General features: G+C 44.7%; 1 protein-coding gene across 3 annotated transcripts in view; it reads right to left on the reverse strand.

Moving 5' to 3' along the window:
• The window catches only part of PPP1R1A (protein phosphatase 1 regulatory inhibitor subunit 1A), a 212,021-nt gene extending 190,130 nt beyond the window's left edge, over positions 1-21,891 (reverse strand). For all 3 annotated transcript variants that reach the window (XM_075850118.1, XM_075850116.1, XM_075850115.1), the window contains exon 1: positions 21,679-21,891. In XM_075850118.1, coding sequence (XP_075706233.1) covers positions 21,679-21,759 — 81 coding nt within the window. In that variant the 5' untranslated portion in view covers positions 21,760-21,891. The remainder of the gene's footprint in view (positions 1-21,678) is intronic.
• Between the last annotated feature and the right edge of the window lie 1,222 nt (positions 21,892-23,113).

Consider the following 23,113-nt stretch of genomic DNA (forward strand, 5'->3'; position numbering starts at 1 on the left):
AGCTAGTCATTTTGTGAGTTAAACCAATATTCAGAAGAATTCTATAAATGCACTAGAGAATAAAACCTTCACACTCCCTAATTACTATATATCAGTGAGTCTGAGGAATTGTGAAACCTACATAGAAGAAGGTAGTGCTGCTATGATATATACCACTTCTTTGCAAATAAGGCCCTGTTCACACAGAGTTTTTTTGCCGCGTTTTTCACACGAGACCATTGCAGCTAATGCAAGCACTGTAGTTTTTTTCTGCCTCCTATTGATTTGAATAAGAAAAAAACGCCTCTGTCTCCGGTTTCCGCGTCAAAATCAGTGCCAAAAAACTCTTTGTGTGTACAGGGCCTAACAGGGAGCGCTACTTTGTGTTCTCATTGTGTATAATAATTGCATTAAGAACAACAGTAGTAAGTATATAATAAATATTATTTTACCCAATAAATATCAAGATCTCAGTATAAGAGAAAGGCTTTAAAGCCAAGATAACACACAGTTTTGATGCAGTTTTTGTAGCAGTTTATCCTTAGTCTTTTTATTTTTTTAAACCAAACAGAGGAGTGGACATAAAAGAGAGGAGATATATCAGTCTTTTCTAACCCCTTAGTGACCACTAATACGCCTTTTTACGTTGGTCACTAAGGGGCCTTAGGCTAGGCTGACACCTTTTCACGTTCGCCTAGTCTAAGTCCTGCACGGGTGTCCCGTGCAGGCTGGAGCCGGGGCTCTGCTGTCTGATGACAGCTGAGCTCCTGCTCCAACGCCCGCGATCGAAGTTTACTTCGATCGCGGCTGTTTAACCCGTTAAATGCCGCTGTCAATAGCGACCGCGGCATTTAACTTTGTTTACAGAGGGAGTGAGCTCCCTCTGTCACCCATCGGCGGCCCACAAATGCAATTGCGGGTCTCCGATGGGGTGTCATGGCAGCCGGGGGCTTGATAAAAGCCCCCAGGTCTGCCCTGGACATATGTCTGTTAGGATGCGCCGGAGGCACGTCCTAACAGATTGCCTGTCAGATTTACACTGACAGGCAATAATGCTCTGGTATACGAAGTATACCAAAGCATTATAGCAGCGATCTGAAGATCGCATAGTAAAGTCCCCTAGTGGGACTAGTGAAATAAATAATAAATGTGAAATAAAGATTATTAATAAAAGTTACAGTAAAAAAAAACAAAAAAACATTTTTTTCCATAAAAAGTGGTTTTATTTAGTAAAAGTGTAAAAAGAAAATTGCAATTTTTTTCCATTGCCCCCCAAAAAAGTCATAATAAAAATCAATCAATAAGTCCCATACACCCCAAACAGTATCAATCAAAACTACGTCTCGTCCCGCAGAAAACAAGCCCAAAAAATCACTACATTGATGGAAAAATAAAAAAGTTAAGGCTCTTGGAAAGCGATGATGGAAAAACAAATAATTTTAGTTCAAAAGTGTTTTTATTGTGCAAAAGTCGTAAAACATAATAAACCTCTACATATGTGGTATCGCCGTAATTGTACCGACCCATAGAATAAAGGTAACATGTTATTTACGTCGCACAGTGAACGGCGTCAATTTAAAAACGCATGGAACAATGGCGGAATTTCAGGGTTTTTTATAATCCCCCCAAAAAAAGTTAATAAAAGTTAATAAAAAAATTGTATGTACGCAAAAATGGTGCTATTAAAAAGTACAACTAATCCCGCAAAAAACAAGTCCTCATACAGCTATGTAGACGAAAAAATAAAAAAGTTATAGCTCTTTGAATGCGACTATAGAAAAACGAATAAAATAGCTTGGTCATTAGGGCCTAAAATGGGCTGGTCACTAAGGGGTTAAACCTTTCCTTCCAATTGGATCTACTTCTGGCTTTGGCTACAAAAAGTAGAGTGTGTGATCCTGGCCTTAGGAAAAACAGGTATTTTTCATCCAGGAACCGCACTAAGAAGCTGTGGCAGGCTCTGCCATGTACTTCATTATTTGGATAATGGCCACAGTCAGCCATAAGCACCTTCCTATGCAATATCACCAAATACATTTTTGAACTGAAACACAAACTAAAATGTCAACTTCAATACCTCACCTACCTCATCAACTGTATTTTCAGGATGCAATATGTGGGCCGCACTATTCAAACCCCTACATTGTCGACTCTACAAACACCGCTCAAATTGCAATAAAAAAATAATGGTACATAGCATCTCAAAACACTGCACCTTAAGGGTAGCCATGTTCACTTTCCTGCTTCTCCAATTTATCTTCACATTATGCCCATGTTGCACCATTATGTGCTTTTTTTTCTCTAAAGTGAGCCATAAGCATTGGGCGTACACAGAGGAAAGGAGGCCCCTAGCAAGAATCAAAATGGCTACCCCTTTTAGAGCTGATTTATGCTTATATAAATAGGTCCATCAAATTTAAACTTTCTCAATCAATTACACGTCTTTCGTCGCTAGATTATGTAAAACCTTTAATGCCATTCAACATTAAATGAACATCTATCCCTTTTTGTAAATGCTGACATAGTATCTGCCATTACTACCTCTTGGGGTAGGGCATTCCATAGTTTGATTACTCTAACTGTAAAGAACCCTTTCCTAATCTGATTGTCTGGGGTAGCGCATTCCAGAGGATTGGTGTAGCGCAAGAAATGTCTTGGAGACGGGAATGGGAGATTCTGATTATGGAGGATGTTAATCTAAGATCGTTGGCAGAATGTAGAGAACGGGTAGGCTGGTAGTCAGAGATGAGGGAGGAGATGTAAGGAGGTGAAGCACTGTGGAGAGCTTTGTGTGTGAGTAATCAGTTTAAATTGTATTCTAAAGTAAATGGGTAACCAGTGCAGTGACTGGCACAGGATAAAGGCATTGGTGTAGTGGTTGGTTAGAAAGATGAGCCTGGCTGCTGCATTCAGGATAGATTGGAGAGGGAAGAGTTTAGGGAAGATTAGTAATGAGTTACAGTAATCAAAACGAGAGTGAATCAGAGAGACAATGAGAGTTTTGGCTGTTTCCACAGTAAGAAAAGGGAGGATAATGGTGATGTTTTAAAGCTGCAGGTCTGGACCGACATCAGCAAGTGCCAGGGCCAACTGCCCTTGTGGGGGCTCACTCGGCCACCGGGTGCTTAACGCTGCCGTTATGTCTCCTCTAAGTGTGGAATCCCCGGCCGGAGCGTTGCCAACGCTCTGGCGAGAGATTCCACTCCTAGAGGGAGCCCTTGACTTCCCTGTCCATATTTGGACAGGGACATCAGGGGCTCCTTTTGGACCAGAATCCTTGACCAGAGTGTTGCCGATGCTCTGGACAGGGATTCCGCTCCTGGAGAAGCCCCTGATGTCACTATCCATATATGGACAGATATGTCAGGGGCTCCTCCAAAGGCGAAATCTGCGGCCAAATCCCCTACCGGGGATTATGCTCCTAGAGGTAGCCCCTGTCTAGGAGCGTAATCCTTCCAGAGCATTGCCGTTGTGGAGATTCCACTCCATACATGGACAGTGACGTCCGGGGCTCCTCAAGGAGAGGAATCTCCGGCCAGAGCGTCAGCAATACTTTGGCTGGGGATTCTACTTCTAGAGGGAGCCCCAATGGTGGTATCTACATGGAGGGGGGGATGTAGCACTATCTACATGGTCAGGTGTGTTTGGCACTATCTACAGGGAGTGTGTGTGGCACTATCTACTAGGGGGTGTGTGGCACTATCTACTAGGGGGTGTGTGGCACTATCTACAGAGAGCAATGTGGAATTATCTACAGGGGGTGTTTATAGCACTATCTAAAGAAGATACTGTGGCATTATCTTCAGATGGCACTGTGGCATTATCTACATAAGGCACTGTATATATGGGGCACAAACTGGGGGCCTAACTTCTATATGAGGGCATAAACAAGGCCTAACTTCTATATGGGGGCACAAACTGCCATTTTCTGATGTTTTACAGCTGCCTCGTGCCCTGGAAAGGGGCCTACTAAGTCTGTGTCACCCAAGGACCGACATAAACCTGGAGCCGGCCCTGCTGCACATGACAGGAGCGTGCAAGTGATTTAATGTAGGGAGTAAAGGAAAGATCTGAGTTGAACATAACCCCTAGACAGGGGCATGCTGCCTAGGAGTTTACGGTACCACACACTGAAATGAAAGCATCAGGTTTAGGTAGGTTAGAAGATGGCAGAAACACAAGGAGCTCAGTTTTAGAAAGATTCCGTTTTAGATAGAGAGAAGACATGATGTTAGAGACAGTGGACAGACTATCACTTGTGTTTTGTATTCGAGCGAGAGTGATGTCATGGTGAAAATTTATATAATTGGGTGTCATCAGCGTAGAGATGGTACTGATCCTGTAGGAACCTCAACAGCAAGGGGAAGAGGAGAAGAAGAACCAGAAAATTATACACTGAAAGAGCATTCAGAGATATAGGAAGAAATCCAAGAGAGAGCAGTGCCAAAAGAGTGGAGAATTGTAATGGCCGGAAGGAGGTGAAGGGAAAGTGAGCCCTAATCTACCCACCGCCCTGTCCCTGCCTACTTGCAACGACTCGCCCTAGGCGACGAGGTACAACTGGGCGGCGGTCCCTACGCTGTCTAAGTGCACAGGAAAACAAACAGGGAACATGCAAGGGAAGGGGCAGTAGCCACGGAACGCCACGAGGAAACGGAGCGGCGAACGGACAGTCAGGACCAGGACGAAGTGAGTACACCCAAGCGGGCAAGGAGACAGAAGCAAGCCAGGGGCAAAGCAAAGCAGGTCAAGCAGAACTGCAGCAAGGCAGAAGGACGGCAGAAGCAGGCTGGAGCAAGCAGCAGTGGGGCCAGGAATCCAAAAGAATTACAAGCACTGAGGGAGAGAACAGGGCAGGTAATAAAGGACAGGGGGCGGAGCTAACTCCGACAGACCAGGCCGCGATAGGCTCTCCCACTCCTGAGCCTGCCACCCTGGTTGGTGGGAGATGGTGTCAGTCGAACAGGTCTGGCCTCAGGTGTGGATTGATTAATCCCAGGAGTATGCCTAGATGAAGTACCTGGCAGATCCCTAACAGTACTCCCCCTTTTATGAGGGGCCACCGGACCCTTACTAAGGGGACCCGGTTTAGTGGGGAAGAGAAGGTGGAACCTCCTGATCAATACCCCAGCGTGAACATCACGGGCAGGTACCCAAGTCCTCTCCTCCGGCCCGTATCCTCTCCAATGGACCAGGTACTGGAGGGAGCCCTGGACCATCCTACTGTCCATAATCTTGGCCACCTCGAATTCCACCCCCTCAGGGGTGAGAACGGGAACAGGAGGTATCCTCGAGGGGGACCAGGACGGGGAGCAGCGTTTAAGGAGGGAGGCATGGAAGACGTCATGTATGCGAAATGATGGGGGGAGCTCCAGACGGAAAGATACAGGGTTGAGGACTTCAATGATCTTATAAGGTCCAATAAATCGGGGAGCAAACTTCCTGGACGGGACCTTAAGGCGCAAGTTCCTGGACGACAACCAGACCAAATCCCCGACGACAAACCGGGGGTTAGCAGAACGTCTACTATCCGCCTGAATCTTTTGTGCGCTCTGGGACGCCTCTAGGTTCTTCTGAACCTGGGCCCAGACGGTGCACAGTTCCCGATGAACATCCTCTACCTCAGGATTATTGGAACAACCAGGGGAGACGGAGGAGAATCTTGGGTTAAACCCGAAATTACAGAAAAACGGGGAGACCCCTGACGAGTTACTGACCCGGTTATTCAAGGAAAATTCAGCAAGGGGAAGGAATGAGACCCAATCGAATTGACAGTCAGAGATGAAACACCTTAAATATTGTTCCAGGGATTGGTTGGTCCTTTCCGTTTGGCCATTAGTTTCGGGATGGAAGGCGGAGGAGAAGGACAGATCAATCTCCAACTTTTTACAAAAAGCTCTCCAAAATAAGGAAACAAATTGTACCCCTCTGTCAGAAACGATATTGACTGGGGCCCCATGGAGACGCAGGATGTGTTTCACAAACAAAGAAGCTAACGTCTTGGCGTTAGGTAGCTTCTTAAGGGGCACAAAGTGGCACATCTTGCTGAAGCGGTCGACTACCACCCACACCACCGACTTGCCCTGAGATGGAGGCAAATCGGTGATAAAATCCATGGAGATATGGGTCCAAGGTCTCTGGGGAATGGGCAAGGAACGTAGTAGGCCCGCAGGTCGGGACCTAGGGGTTTTGGACCTAGCGCAAACCTCACAAGCGGCGACGTAAGCCCTAACGTCTTTAGGCAACCCAGGCCACCAATAGTTTCTGGTAATGAGGTGTTTGGTGCCCAAGATGCCAGGATGACCAGATAGAGCGGAGTCATGGTTTTCCCTGAGTACCCTCAGCCGGTATTGCAGGGGAACAAACAGTTTGTCCTCAGGGACGTTCCCGGGAGCTGCACCCTGATCAGCCGCGATATCAGAAGCTAAATCAGAATCCGTGGCAGAGACGATTATACCAGGGGGTAAAATACAAGCAGGATCCTTCTCAGAAGGAGGATTGGCCATGAAACTACGTGACAGAGCATCAGCCTTAATATTCTTGGACCCAGCCCTATAGGTAACCAAGAAATTAAATCTGGTAAAGAATAGTGCCCACCGAGCTTGTCTAGGATTAAGCCTCCGGGCCGATTCTAGGAAAACCAGATTCTTGTGATCCGTAAGGACCGTTACCTGGTGTCTGGCCCCCTCCAGGAAGTGCCGCCACTCCTCAAAAGCCCATTTAATGGCTAGAAGTTCGCGGTTGCCAATATCATAGTTACTCTCCGTGGGCGAAAACTTCCTAGAGAAGTAAGCACAGGGGCGGAGATGGGTGAGGGAGCTGGTACCCTGGGACAAGACGGCCCCCACTCCCACCTCGGAAGCGTCAACCTCCACAATAAATGGCTCCTCTTGGTTGGGCTGAATCAGCACGGGGGCCGAGATAAAGCACTTCTTGAGGGTCTCAAAGGCCTGGACGGCCTCAGGGGGCCAATGGAGGACATCAGCACCCTTGCGGGTAAGGTCCGTAAGAGGCTTAGCGACGACCGAGAAGTTGGCAATAAATCTCCTGTAATAGTTGGCGAACCCTAAAAAACACTGTAACGCCTTAAGGGAGGCAGGTTGGACCCATTCCGCCACAGCCTGAACCTTGGCAGGGTCCATGCGGAATTCATGAGGAGTGAGGATTTGCCCTAAAAATGGTATCTCCTGTACCCCAAAGACACATTTTTCAGTCTTAGCAAACAGATTATTCTCCCGAAGGACCTGGAGCACCTTCCTGACATGCTCCACGTGGGAGGACCAGTCCTTGGAAAACACCAGTATGTCATCAAGGTACACAACAAGAAAATTACCCAGGTACTCTCTCAGGATTTCATTAATAAAATTCTGGAAGACAGCAGGGGCATTACACAACCCAAAGGGCATGACCAGGTATTCGAAATGACCCTCGGGTGTGTTGAACGCAGTTTTCCACTCATCCCCCTCTTTGATGCGGATAAGGTTATATGCCCCCCGTAGATCGAACTTAGAAAACCATTGGGCTCCCTGAACCTGATTAAAAAGATCCGGAATCAAAGGAAGTGGGTACTGGTTCCTTACGGTGACCTTATTCAGGTTACGATAATCAATGCACGGCCTAAGACCACCATCCTTCTTCCCCACGAAGAAGAAGCCAGCACCTACAGGAGAAGTCGAGGGGCGAATGAAACCCTTGGCCAGGCATTCTTGGATATATTCCCTCATAGCTTTACGTTCAGGACATGAAAGATTAAATATCCTCCCCTTAGGAAGCTTGGCACCAGGCACCAAATCGATAGCGCAATCGTAATCTCTATGGGGGGGCAACACCTCGGAGGCCTCCTTAGAAAACACATCGGCGAAGTCCTGAACAAACTCAGGAAGCGTGTTTACCTCCTCCCGGGGAGAAATAGAGTTAACAGAAAGACATGACATAAGACATTCATTACCCCATTTGGTGAGATCCCCAGTATTCCAATCAAACGTGGGATTATGCAACTGCAACCAGGGAAGGCCTAAAACCAGATCAGACGATAATCCCTGCATCACCAGTACAGAGCACTGCTCCAAATGCATGGAGCCAACCAGGAGTTCAAAAACAGGAGTATGCTGAGTAAAATAACCATTAGCAAGGGGAGTTGAGTCGATTCCTACTACAGGGATAGGATAAGGTAAATCAATACAAGGCATCTTTAGAGACATAGCAAATTCCGCAGACATGATATTAGCAGATGACCCTGAATCCACGAAAGCACTGCCCGTGGCAGACCGGCCAGCAAACGAGACCTGAAAGGGAAGCAAAATTTTATTGCGTTTCACATTAACGGGAAATACCTGTGCGCCCAAGTGACCTCCCCGATGATCACTTAGGCGCGGAAGTTTTCCGGCTTCTTATTCTTGCGCCTGGGACAGGTGTTCAGTAGATGCTTGTCGTCCCCACAGTAGAAGCAGAGACCATTCATTCTGCGAAACTCCCTACGTTGTCGAGGGGACATGGAGGCCCCGAGTTGCATAGGTACCTCCGAGTCCTCCGTGGAGGGGCGAGGAGACGGGACCTCGGGGGGGATCGCAGAAAAGTCAGAGGGGAGCACACTGAAGCGTTCTAGCTGACGTTCCCTGAGACGTCGGTCAAGTCGTACTGCTAGGGCCATAACCTGGTCAAGGGAGTCAGACGAGGGGTAGCTAACCAGCAGATCCTTCAGGGCGTCAGATAATCCTAACCTAAACTGGCACCTTAGGGCCGGATCGTTCCACTGAGAAGCTACGCACCACTTCCTAAAATCAGAACAGTATTCCTCAACCGGTCTCCTACCCTGACGTAAGGTCACCAGCTGACTCTCGGCTAAGGCAGTCCTGTCAGTCTCGTCGTAAATGAGTCCGAGGGCAGAGAAAAAACGATCAGAGGAAAGTTCAGGGGCGTCAGGAGCCAAGGAGAAGGCCCACTCTTGGGGCCCTTCCTGGAGTCGGGATATGATGATACCCACCCGCTGGTTCTCGGAACCTGAGGAGTGGGGCTTTAGGCGGAAATACAGTCTGCAACTCTCCCGGAAGGAGAGAAACGTCTTACGGTCCCCTGAGAACCGGTCAGGTAACTTGAGGTCGGGTTCTAGAGGTGAGGTGAGGGGTACTACTAAAGCAGCGTCACCCTGATTGACCCTTTGGGCCAGGGCCTGGACCTGTAGGGAGAGGCCCTGCATCTGCTGGGCCAGGGTCTCAAGGGGGTCCATGATAGCGTCAGCGTAGGAGAAATGGTAGACTAGGTAAGGGCTTGTAATTATGTAATGGCCGGAAGGAGGTGAAGGGAAAGTGAGCCCTAATCTACCCACCGCCCTGTCCCTGCCTACTTGCAACGACTCGCCCTAGGCGACGAGGTACAACTGGGCGGCGGTCCCTACGCTGTCTAAGTGCACAGGAAAACAAACAGGGAACATGCAAGGGAAGGGGCAGTAGCCACGGAACGCCACGAGGAAACGGAGCGGCGAACGGACAGTCAGGACCAGGACGAAGTGAGTACACCCAAGCGGGCAAGGAGACAGAAGCAAGCCAGGGGCAAAGCAAAGCAGGTCAAGCAGAACTGCAGCAAGGCAGAAGGACGGCAGAAGCAGGCTGGAGCAAGCAGCAGTGGGGCCAGGAATCCAAAAGAATTACAAGCACTGAGGGAGAGAACAGGGCAGGTAATAAAGGACAGGGGGCGGAGCTAACTCCGACAGACCAGGCCGCGATAGGCTCTCCCACTCCTGAGCCTGCCACCCTGGTTGGTGGGAGATGGTGTCAGTCGAACAGGTCTGGCCTCAGGTGTGGATTGATTAATCCCAGGAGTATGCCTAGATGAAGTACCTGGCAGATCCCTAACAAGAATACTGAGTAGGTGAATTGGTGGTCTCTTTATACATTTATTGGACATTAAACATTTAAGATCTCATGAATGAATAGCGCCATACATGTCTGCATTTAGAAATTAAGGGTATTACATCATTTTGCACTTCAGAAACATTTTCAGAAAGACAAGTACCAATAGATAGTTCTTTGTAGAACCAACAGGGGACATATTGTCGTCTCTATTCTTCATGATGTTTAGCTACTAATTCAGGCATAGAAAAATATGATTTGCAGGTAAAACAAAATTAAAGTGAATATCACCAGTTCTTTTTTGTCAATTTTTAAAAAAATTCTTCCGTTTTATCGTACAGAAAGCGGCTGCACAGGGGAATAACAGTACAGAGACAGGCCTCAAGCCCCTTCTCCGATCTAATCGGACAAATAAAAAATCATAATTTACTTACCGGTCCCCTTCTCTTATACACAGGGGACCTAAAAAGGTTTTTGCCACGGTGTATGCAGAGTGATCACATCAGGCAGTGTTAGAACCTTTGCCGGGGCCTGATGTAGCAGCCTGAGGGGGATCCAGTACGGGTCCCCTTGGCTTCCATTTTATGATGTGTCAGGTTACCATTGATTCAGGACAGCGCTGTAAGAGCGGATTTACACGAACGTGTAATACGTCCGTGCAATGCGCGTGCTTGTCATGCGCGTCACACGGACCTATGCTAGTCTATGGGGCAGTGCAGACTGTCAGTGATTTTTGCGCAGCGTGTGTCCGCTGCGTAAATGTCACGACAGGTCCTATATTTCTGCGTTTTGAAGTCAATGGGTGCGTGAAAATCACGCATGCCACACGGAGGCACCTCCATGGGACGTGTGTGATTCGCGCAACAGCTAGCAAACTATGATTGCAAACAGTTTACAAACATACAAACAGAGTGTCAGAATGATGGCGGCTGCGCGAATAGCATGCTCACATGGAGCTGTTAAGTGCCTTTTGCGCACGCAAAACGCCACGTTTTTTGCATGCGCAAAATGCACACGCTCGTGTAAATCCTGCCTTAGTGTGACTGTTCTGATCAATTGCAAGTGCTCCATTGTTAACATTTGAAGTAATGTTTCATATTAAGTTTCATACTTACACCTATACTGCAGTGTAGTTTGCCGAGAATAGTCACATGTCAATGAGTAAGAGGCAAAAATCTCAGGAAGGCTGTCATGTTTTGGTCCGGATATCTGTAGCTTATAACCATAAGTTAAAGGGTTTCTCCAGGACTTCTCTATTGACCATCAATATCACATTAACGGGGGTCAGACTCCCGGCACCCACACAGATCAGCTGAATGAAGGGACAGCGGCGATCCATCAAGTGCTGCGGCCTTCTTAGGGTATGTTCACACAACCTCTTTTCAGACGTAATGGAGGCGTTTTACGCCTCAAATTAAGCCTGAAAAGACAGCTCCAATACGTCGGCAAACATCTGCCCATTGCTTGCAATGGGTCTTACGATGTTCTGTGCAGACGAGCTGTCCTTATACGCGTCGCTGTCAAAATACAGCACATAAAATGACGGCTCGTCAAAAGAAGTGCAGGACACTTATTGGGACGTTTTTGGAGCCGTTTTCTCATAGACTCTATTGAAAACAGCTCCAAAAACGGCTGTAAAAAACGCAGAGAAAACACCGCGAAAAATGCGTATTTTGAGACGATTTTAACTCTGCGTGTGAACATGCCCTTATTGTTTACCAGGCACAGCTCGGTAAATTTGGTAGCGGCTGATATTGCAGCACAGTTCCATTTATTTGAATGGGGCTGAGATGCTTTGAGCTAAAAAACTAGGTACAGTCACTACAAAATGTACGGAGATGTGCCTGGTAAACAATAAGGAGGCCGGATCGCTGCAGCGCCTTCAATTAGCTGATTGGTAGACACTGTGAAAAATCTGGCGCATATTCCGACTGCCTGGTCTAAGTTTACGCTGTCTCAATCTTAAATCTGCCCCATTGTCTTTGAGCAGCATTTATCAAATGTATTTCTTGTTTTGTTTTTCAGACACTGCACGCTTTAAGACATCTGAAGTTTGGGCACCTTGTGACTCCTTATGAAACTTTCTAATTTAATTTGTGTTTAATTTCTTAACATTTTATAATTACTTTTTTTGCTGTCAATTAAGTGGGAAAATCCTGGTTTACATTCAGAGTTTGAAAACCCGTTCAGACTTCTCACAGAATAATTTGTTAGGGTATGTTCACACGAGGGCGTCCGTTACGGCTGAAATTACGGGGATGTTTCAGCCTGAAAACATCCCTGTAATTTCAGCCGTACCGGCATGTGCAGGCGCTTGAACGCCGCGTCCATTACGGCCGTAATTAGCGCTGCTATTCATTGAAGTCAATGAATAGCGGCTCCAATTACGGCCAAAGAAGTGACAGGTCACTTCTTCTACGCGGGCGTCTATTTACGCGCCGTCATTTGACAGCGGCGCGTAAATATACGCCTCGTGTGAACAGACAAACGTCTGCCCATTGCTTTCAATGGGCAGATGTTTGTCAGCGCTATTGAGGCGCTATTTTCAGACGTAATTCGGGGCAAAAACGCCCGAATTACGTCCGTAAATAGGCCATGTGAACATACCCTTACAGTAGAGTTTGCTACAATTGTATCCAGTTTAGGCAATACTTTGTTAGGCTCCCTGCACATGGCCATAGCCCTGCAAACCACGGACGGCCTTGGATAGTCACCTGCATTTGGAACACGGTTCGCAAAATCAAGAAATAGGATATGTCCTATTTTTTACGGATGCTTTCTATGGCCCGGACACCTACCTGTAAATATGCGGGAAGGTGTCCGTTGGCCATAGAAATTAATGGATCAGTATTTTGATCTGAAATTACAGGGGTGGAAACAAGTGTAGCAAAGTTTCAGCTGTGAATAGGGCATGGTCTGCATAGGTTTTTAGTAGAAATGAGCGAATTAATTCTACACTAATCTAGGTTGGTCCGAAATTCCCAAAAGTTTTGCATTCGTGTGGGAAAAAAGAACTTTATTTCTAATCTAATAGAGGAGTAGAATAAACCTTCTACTAAACCATTTTATTGGCAACCACTTCTTGTACAATGTGATAGCTACTGGTCACATATCATGTATCTAGTAGAAGTTGCTCACTTTGGACAGGAAGGGAATAGAGTCTACACTCATAACAGAAAAAACCAGAGAGGATCCAGCGATAGTGATGTCAAAAATAGGAAAAACTAAGTTTCCACTTTATTGAATACAAGCTATCAGAGCTTGAAATAGAACACCAGGAGGAAAAAACAAGGTGGTGATCCGGCAATAGAATAGCCTACGCGTTTCAAGCACTAGGCTGTGCTCTTAGTCATGGCTGTGTCCACGATAGCTTGTATTCAATAAAGTGGAAACTTAGTTTTTCCTATTTTTGACATCACTATCGCTGTATCCTCTCTGGTTTTTTCTGCTGTTGCTGCCGTGTGCCGTCGCGGCTGACCCGGGCGATTACCAACACAGGAGTGTCGGATCGGTGAGCTGGAGGTTTCCTCCCATTTCCCTCTTCCTTCTACACTCATAACCCCACACTTTTGTTCCAGATTTGTATTATTTCTAAAAAGTCCAAAAAGAGTAATGACATCTAGAGAATGTTCTGGCAAGGCATTAATTAGGGTATGTTCACACGGAGATTTGTTGAAGCTGAAAAAACAGTCGCAGAATTTTCCTCCAAAGTGCATGTTTAGGGCTGATTCAGACGAACATGCCGTTTTTGCGCATGCAAAAACTGTGGCGTTTTGCGTGCGCAAAAGGCACTTGACAGCTCCATGTGCCCTGTTCATATGGATGCGCGGCTGCGTGCTTTTCGCGCAGCCGCCATCTTTATGACACTCCGTTTGGATGTTTGTAAACAGAAAAGCACGTGGTGCTTTTCTGTTTACATTCATTCTTTTACTGTTATTGCGCGAATAACGCTTGTCCCACGGAAGTGCTTCCGTGGGGCATGCGTGATTTTCACGCACCCATTGACTTCAATGGGTGCGTGATGCGCGAAAAACGCCGACACATAGAACATGTCGCGAGTTTTACGCAGCGGTCCAGCGCTGCGCAAAACTCACGGACTGTCTGCACTGCCCCATAGACTTCTCTAGGTCCGCGCGAGCCGCGTGAAAACCACGCGGCCGGCACGGACGCAAAACACATTCGTCTGAATCAGCCCTTACACTGTGGAATTTTCACGCTGATTCCAACCCTGTTTCAGCGTCAGAATCAGTGCTGAAACCGCCTTGCTTTTGTCTCCTATAGTCTTTAATGGGAATCCGCTCTGAAGGTCACACGGCGCAGATTTTTTAGCTCGCTGAATCTAAGTCCTTATTCACACAGTGAAGATTTGTTGTAGATTTTGCATGTATTTTTTTTAAGCCAAAACCAGAAACAGAACCAAAAAAGAAGAAATATAGGCAGGGCTTATAGGTTTGGTTTAAAAAATGCATGCAAAATTAAGCAAAATTAAGCAAACCTGCACTGTGGCCTTATTCAGCAGTGCTAAAAAAAAACAAAAAAAGCCTTCTGACCTATCTTGGCGCGGATTCCGTGCCACAAATTCCCACTGAAGCAATGGTAAGCTGAAAAAACAGCACGACTAGCTTGGGCGCTGTTATCGGCGGTAAAAATTGCCAAAAAAAACGTGTCCAGAACAGCTTGCATTTGAAAATCGGCCTCCAAATTGAGCCTGAAAAAAAAAGGATGATTTTGGAGGCAGAATCAGCGACTATTTTTTCAGCTTCTAAAAAACTCTGAGTGACCATACCCAAAATCAGCCTGTATTCCAGGCTGATTTTGGATGCAGATTCTTAGGGTATGTTCACACGCAGTGTTTTCAGGCATATTTCGGGCGTTTATGCCTCGAAAAACGCCTGAAAAAACGGAAGCTGAATGCCTACAAGCATCTGCCCATTGAAATTAATGGGAAAAACAGCATTTAGTTCATACAGGGCGTCTTTTTTACGCCGCTGTTTTAGAAAACGGAGGGTAAAACGACGCTAAGGTAAAAAGAAGTGCATGTCACTTCTTGAGGTGTTTTTTTGAGCTGATTTTCCATTGAACACTATGAAAAACGCTTCAAAAACCGCCTCAAAAGATGCCTTAAAAGAAGCCTCATAGGCTATGTTCACACGGAGTATTTTGCAGGCAGAATTTCTGTCTCAAAATTCCGTTTGGAAGTTTGAGGCAGATTTTCCTCTCCCTGCACGCCGATTTTCGCAGCGTTTTTCACAGCGTTTTTTGCTCACAGCCATTGGGCGCTGCGGGCATAAAACGCCGCAAAATACGCTTTCTCTGAGTCAGAGGTGGAAACGCCCGAAGATAGGGCATGTCGCTTCATTGAAATCGACGGGAGGCATTTTCGGCCCGTTTTTGACGAGCTTTTTGGCGCGGTTTCCGCGTCAAAAAACTCGTCAAAAAACTCAGTGTGAACTTAGCCTAAAAAGAAGCTTCATTTTCAGCTTCAAAAACGCCTGAAAATCAGAGGCTGTTTTCTCTGAAAACAGCTCCGTATTTTCAGACGTTTTTTAGTAAGCGGGTGAACATACCCTAAATGCTGTTTTTTCCATTGATTTCAATGGGCAGAAGTTTGTAGGCGTTCAGCTTCCATTTTTTCAGGTGTATTTCGAGGCGTAAAGGGTATGTTCACACAGCCTATTTTCAGCAGTTTTTCGGGCCGTAAACGCCCCGAAATACGGCTAAAAATATGGGGGTTGAACGCCTCCAGACATCTGCCCATTGATTTTTTTAAAATGTCGCGTAAAAAAACGCCCCATAAAAAAGAAGTGCATGTTACTTCTTGAGCTGTTTTTGGAGCCGTTTGTCATTGATTCAATAGAGAAACAGCTCCAAAAACGGCTGTAAAAAACGGCGCTAAAAACGCAAGTTGCTTAAAAAATAGCGGAAAATCAGAGGCTATTTTCCCTTGAAAACAGCTCCGTATTTTCAGCCGTTTTTTTGTTAAGCGTGTGAACATAGCCTAACTCTTGAGCTACAGCTGCAGTCCAAATACATACATTGAGTTGCATGCAATCTTGTGGACTGCAGCTGTCACTCAATAGTTAAAAAAAAATCAGTAGAGCTACAAAAAGTCTAGGTGTAGACCTGGCCTACGGTCTGCTCTGAGAGGAGTGTGGACATGTATTAAATGGTTAACCATTTATTTGAACAAGCACCTTGTAGTATCACATTTTAAATTAGAGAAGGGGTTGTCCAGATGGAACAACCCCTTCAAAAAAGTAGCACTGAGGATACAAACACAAGTCCATTCAGGACAGTATCTGCTTGGGGTTTTCATCATATCCACGTTTAGCCAAACACAGCGGACACAAAAGAAAAATGCGGCATCAGTCTGTTCTTTATAACCTTCCTTCCTCTTGGATCCACTACTGGCTTTGGCTCAAAAGTCGAGCCAAAAAACTGCCACATAAGTTGTGTGTGTGATCCTAGGACTTAGGTTTTCGGTTTGGTCACAAGACATGACCATTGTAGGTGATGTCACTAAGGATGACATGTCAGTCGTACCTGCATTTCCATGCATTTATGGGAAGGAGTTTTTTATTTTAGGGTACACTTGGTAATGATTCAAATACTTATGCACACAGTCCTATTATGGCTCAGTTTTGTAGGGGCCCGGATTCCATTGAGGTGTATGAGCCTTCTGATTTCATACGATTTCAATGGTTGTCTCACAGACGCATTTATATCAATGTGGGCGTTCCCACAGCCGTTGTTTCAACAGACCATGTGAAGGGTCCTTTGAAAAGTAGAACATGTCCTATTTTCTTCTGTTTTCACAGATCCCTCGATAGACTCAAATCTATGAGGGATCCATGAAAACGGGACACGCAGGGGTGCAACTCGGATGTGAAAAACTGCCATTTTTCACATACGAGTCCGCACTCGTTCGTGTGAATCTGGCCTAAGAGATGCAATTATTTGTAAGAGAAAGTACCTGTAGGTGAGTTTTTTGGGAGAATACCAATATGAAAATAATTATTAAAAACATGAACCAATCGCTATCTCATGTGAAGTCTATTTCCTCTTTATTACCCCCCCCCCACTCTTTAGAATGCCATTTGCATTCAATGCAAATGAAGTGAAATACACAACTTCAGCAAAACGACGGGGCTTCTGATGTGCAAAAGTGACCTTAAAGGGGGTTGCCTGAAATTTAAAGAAATTAAATAGACTGCAGGAAATTTTATAAAATAAAAAAAACATATATTACTCACATGTAAAAATCCCCCGCCACTCCAGTGTCGATGCTCCGGTGGTCCCCACTGGGCATTCACTAACAATCACTGGCCTCAGTGGTCACATGCTGGTGCATGCTGGCATCATCGCTGAAGCAGTCACATGGATGTATGGGATGTCCTCACTCCAGGAAAGTAAACAGAGACTTGCGGAGACCACCTGAGTATCGGTGCTGAATTAGCGGGGGATTAAATAGGTGAGTATTTAGAACATTTCCTGCAGTTAGTTTAATTTCTTCAACTCTCGAACAACCCCTTTTAGAATTCAAGGAAACAAAAAATTTAGAATTAGCTGTAAATTCTCTTAGTTTACTACTATAATTACTTATTATATTATTATAATTATTATTATTATTATAATAATGTTTCACATATAAAATATATAATAAATTGAAATATTATTACTGCGCCTTTTATAACGCAAAATGTATAGGAGTACAATTAATGTTCTTGTCTGCTTTGCTTTTCTTCCTTAAAGGGATTCTACACTTAGCACCTAGAACTAATTGCCACCTGATAATTAATATATATGTAGTCAAGATATGGTCCCTGAGCTGAGACTTCAGAATTGTGGTCGTATAGATTTGCTGCATTTGACTGTACTGCAGACCTCAGCTAGCGGCATTGTTTAATTTTAATCTAAAGTTGTCAGATATCCACATCCTGTCTAATCACAGACTTGGCCTGTTGTTCTGTCCCATTCCAGTGCTTTACACTGCAGTTCTGCCTCTTCAGATTTACTTCTGTGTATAAGCATAGGTTCATGAGGAAGTCAACATTTAGGGAGTTGATTTCCAAAATAGCAATTGCAGCATAGTTACTATTACTACAACTAAATCGCTATTGGAAAAAAAAGATTGTCAGGGAAATCCCACATGTACAAGTGCAAATGCATCTCAATAAGGAGAGGTCTAATTTAAAGGGGTGGTCTAAAATTAGACAAAAGTATAAGCCTTTGTTCCAGAAACAACACCACTTTTGTCAATGGACTGTGTCTGGTATTGCAACTCAGCCCACTTTCACTTAAATTTTTATTAACCTTTAACAAACATTGCATAAATCAATAGAACAAGCAAAAATAAAAAAAAATAACTTTTCAATATATTATTACAGAAAAATGCCTTTCTCCACTTATCAGGCTCTTCTCCCCCTTCCCCTGCCTCCAACACTGATCCTTCACTCTGAAATTACTGCTACGACCCGTCTTGATCAGAGACAGATCATCATTTCACTGAGTGATACATGCTGCCCATATAAGTATATGAAGAGGGCAGGGGGGATAGCAGGAGCAGAGTAAGGCATCATTTACACGAGCGTAATATACGCGCGTGCGATGCACGTGCTTTTCACGTATGCACCTATATTATGCTATGGGGAAGTGCAGACAGTGCGTGAATTTTGCGCAGCTCCAGTGCGTTGCGTAAAACTCACGACATGTCCTTTCTTTGTGCGCTGTTCGCGCATCACGCACCCATTGAAGTCAATAGGTGCGTGAAAACCACGCATGCCGCACGTAAGCACTTCCGTGCGAACTGCGTGGTTCGCGCAACAGCTGTCAAACTGAATGTAAACAGAAAAGCATAACGTGCTTTTCTGTTTACAAACATCCAAACGGAGTGTCATAATGATGGCGGCTGCGCGAAAATGACGCAGCCGCGCATCATACACTGATAACACACTCAGCTGTTAAGTGCCTTTTGCACACGCAAAACGCTGCATTTTTTGCGTGCGCAAAACGCACACGCTCGTGTAAATCAGGTCTAAGGCACACAGAGATGCTGCTGCAGCTTCTAGTGAGGGTATGTGCACACGTAGTGACCAAAAACGTCTGAAAATATGGAGCTGTTTTCAAGGGAAAACAGCCCCTGATTTTCAGACGTTTTTTTAGCAACTCACGTTTTTCGCTGCGTTTTTTTACGTCCGTTTTTGGAGCTGTTTTCATTGGAGTCTATGAGAAAACGGCTCCAAGAACGTCCAAAGAAGTGTCCTGCACTTCTTTTGACGAGGCTGTATTTTTACGTGTCGTCGTTTGACAGCTGTCAAACGACCACGCGTAAATAACAGGTCGTCTGCACAGTACGTCGGCAAACCCATTCAAATGGATGGGCAGATGTTTGCCGACGTATTGTAGCCCTATTTTCAGACGTAAAACGAGGCATAATACGCCTCGTTTACGTCTGAAAATAGGTCGTGTGTACCCAGCCTAAGTGTTATATCTCACCTCAGTGCTGAATTCTCAGCTTCACTGCTCAGTACTACTGTATGATGTCCTCTATGCTACTGCAGCAGCTTCTATTAAGTGTTATCTCTCACCCCAGTGCCCTATTCACAGCTACACTGTTTATTACTGCTGCTTAATGTGCTCCAAGTTGCTGCTGTCTATGACGGTGTGCTACAGAGAGAGTGAGGGGCAGGATGTTTTCTTCTCTATGTGTTCTTTGTATGGCCGACATGATAGCAGTTAGGACTAGTTCACACAGAGTTTTTTGCAGGCAGAGAAAATCTGCCTCAGAACTGCTACAGGAATTTTGAAGCAGATTTTGAAGTACCTGCGGTTTTTTTTTTCTGCATTTTCCACAACATTTTTTGCCCTCGGCTATCAAATCTAATACGAGGACCGCAGGTAAAAAACACAGTGAAAAAATGTCAGAAATGAGCGCCGTGATTTTTTTCTGTCTCCCTTTGATTTTAATGGGAGGTTAGAGGCGGAAAATGCGGCAAGAAAGAACAGCCGACGCCGCGGATTCCATTGCAGTTTACATGTTAAAATCAGCAACAGAAAACTCAGTGTGAACTGACCCTTAGGCCAGGTTCAGACGTGGCGGAATTTTTCCGCTGCAAATGTTGGTGCAGATTTGGGGAAATTACGCAACGAATCTGCACCAACATTTGCATATTTGACAGGTAAATCAGACGTTGCAGATATCACAGCGGACTTGCCACAGATTTCAGTTTTTGCATTGCAAAGGCTGAAATCTGCAGTGAAATTTCGCTTCTTTTCCGCAATGGAATGAGCATGCCGCGGAGGGAAAATTCTGCACCGCAGCCTGATTTCCGCACAGTTATTTTGTGCAACGCCTGAACTAACTTTCCTAAAGATGTATAGAAAGAAATGAAAAAAACGGCTGCTGCGGAATTCCACTGCGGACTGTCCGCAGCGGAATTCAACAGCAATTCCGCCACATCTGACTGTACCCTTAGGCTCCGTCTACTAGCTCAGGGAAAACTGAGAATTAGATATACAGTCATATAATGGCTAGAAATAGTGTTATTCCTGATGTACATACACATGACAGCTTTTTCTGAATTTCACGTGAAAGATCAAGTGCACTTTTTAAAGAGGCTGAGCTGCAATATCAGAAACAGCCAATGGTCAAAAGTGGTGCTGTTTCTGGAGCCAAAGCAGACCCTTTATGCTAATTTGAGACAACCGCTTAAAACTAATGACATTATTGCCTTGTACTGTAAATGACTAGAAACTGGACCACACAGCAAATAAAAAAAATAACAATACGTAAACAGAACCATGTAACATTTACTATTTAGATCACTACATCGTGCACTTCACTGACACTCATTATTATTTCACATCCACAAAAGTACATTAACCGGACTATAGCTGCAGCAGAGCTGAATGTGTAGATATCTATATCAGTTAAGAGTATTTAGTATGTTTACCGGCAAAACAGATAGCAAATCATAATCACAAATTACAAACCCAGCAATTATAAACATTAAACACTCAGCTCTGCTGCATCTTCCTTAAAACAGTGCATGCAATGTAAAACCCAATTTAAACAATTAGTAAGAAAATGAATCAGATATAGTATATACCGTAGGATAACATACAGTAAACCATACATGTCTGAATTGAATCAAATGTGATCTTTAGTGAAATGTATCCAAAATATTTCATGTATCTTCTTTGTAAACATTTCTGTGACTTGTACATAATATTTACATGAACATAACACTATTCTTGTTGGGTAATAAACTAATGCTCAGATTCTCTAAATATATCCTCAACCATACTATTAACCATTTCCACCCTACAGCAAACATAGAAACCTAAGAATGTGCACACAGCTCATGGCATGCAGTCAATGGGCATCAACAGCATTAATATTCAGTATATTCAGTAGATTGCTATAGAATGGCACTCCCATCTCATTGACACAGCTGCACAGCAAGCCACATAGTGAACGGTACCAACCCAGCAGGATTTAATTACAGTTTGACATTGGCATGTGACCTATCTAGTGTTGTATCCCCCCTACCCCTCCGCTGGCATCATCTCCCCCCATCTCCATACACCTTCTTCTTCTTCTTCTTCTTCTTCTTCTTCTTCTTCTTCTCCTCCTCACTTTTCTTCTATTACTCTCCCAAATTTCCATTTAATTCTCTCATTACCACTCTCATTTCTGTCACTTTATTTCACAGTTTTCCTCATCAGTTAGTGTTTTCTTTCCTCTATCTCTCCTGCACATATTGCTCATATTGCTTTTTATAGATGAGACCCGCACCACCCTCAATGTCTCCTTGATATCGTCCACAGAGCTTCTTGATCAAGTCCTCACCTGCTCTGCTGCCTCTGGGTCCAGATGTGGCTCCAGGAATGGAACGGTGAACTGGATCTTTCTGGGACTGTTGGGTTCCATCCTGTGTGTCGTGCTTTGTCCCAGGGTCCGTCAGTTCTCTGTAGGGATCTGCTGCTGCTCAGCTTCTGCTTTCTGAGGTTACAAGGATTTTGCCAGCCCTTTATCTCCTCCTGTCTTCACTCTCAGAGCAGTGAGGAGGATTGGCTGAATATAAGCAGTCAGTATTCCCCTGCTGCCCCCTCCTCTCTGTACACAGACTGTCATACAGTCACACATGCATGCATCCAGAGTATTAGCCTCCACCAGTATATATATAATGCACACACATAGATCCAGTGTATGTATAGCCCAGGACTGGTGATATTGGTATTAGAAATTTTATTACAGTTTTCTTTCAAAGTTTCTGTACTGGCATTATGGCCATTTTCTACTCCGTGAATCGTTCCGGTAAAGCCACCCGGCCTGAATATGTTTGAAACTATTAAAACTCTATATGTTTGTTTGATACAACTGTTTTCTCATTTTATTGTATTTTCACTTTACTAATAGTTTCCATTTCTGCTCTTCTCAACCCCTTTTTCCTCTTGCTGATATTTTCTTTCAGAAATGAGCAGTATTCCTACACTCGTCCATTTTACCCACTCTGCTGGATCCCACCTGATGGTAACAAAACCAGGAACGGATGATGATGGAGGGCAGGAGCACTATAGATACATACACGTACGTACAGGTACATACACAAATACTCTATACAGTAGATCAATTTAAAGCAGTGTTCACACAAGTGTGTTTTGTTTTTTTTTAACATATGTTTTCAAGGGTCCCATAAATTTTATGGGCTGCAAACAGATGCAAAAATAAATCAGTATGTACATCAGTACACTGACACGGAGCTTTAATGGCGCCTTTAATACAAGTGGCGGCAGTAAAAACTGTTTCCTATATTTTAGATTGTATTTAAGGGGCTAGGCTAATGAATTTCATGGCTCTCTGCTGTCTGTGTCCACTCCTTGTGTGCCTGCATATGAAATCCGAACGCTCATACACCTCAATGGGCCCCTACAAAACTGATCCATAATAGGACTGTGTGCATAAGCATTTGAATCATTACCAAGTGTACCCTAAGATATAAAAAATTCCTTCCCATAATTGCATGTAAATGCAGGTACGACTGACATGTCATCCTTAGTGACATCACCTACAATGGTCATGTGACCAAACCGAACACATAAGTCCTAGGATCACACACACAACTTATGTGGCAGTTTTTTGGCTCGACTTTTGAGCCAAAGCCAGTAGTGGATCCAAGAGGAAGGAAGGTTATACTGATTCTAGGAAAACCCTAATGATAATGTGCTCCTTTACTTTTGGATCAATTTTTCAGGAAATATTCAGAAATTATTGTCCAGAATTC

The sequence above is a fragment of the Rhinoderma darwinii genome, chromosome 2, assembly GCF_050947455.1.
Source record: "Rhinoderma darwinii isolate aRhiDar2 chromosome 2, aRhiDar2.hap1, whole genome shotgun sequence".
Lineage (NCBI taxonomy): Eukaryota > Metazoa > Chordata > Amphibia > Anura > Rhinodermatidae > Rhinoderma > Rhinoderma darwinii.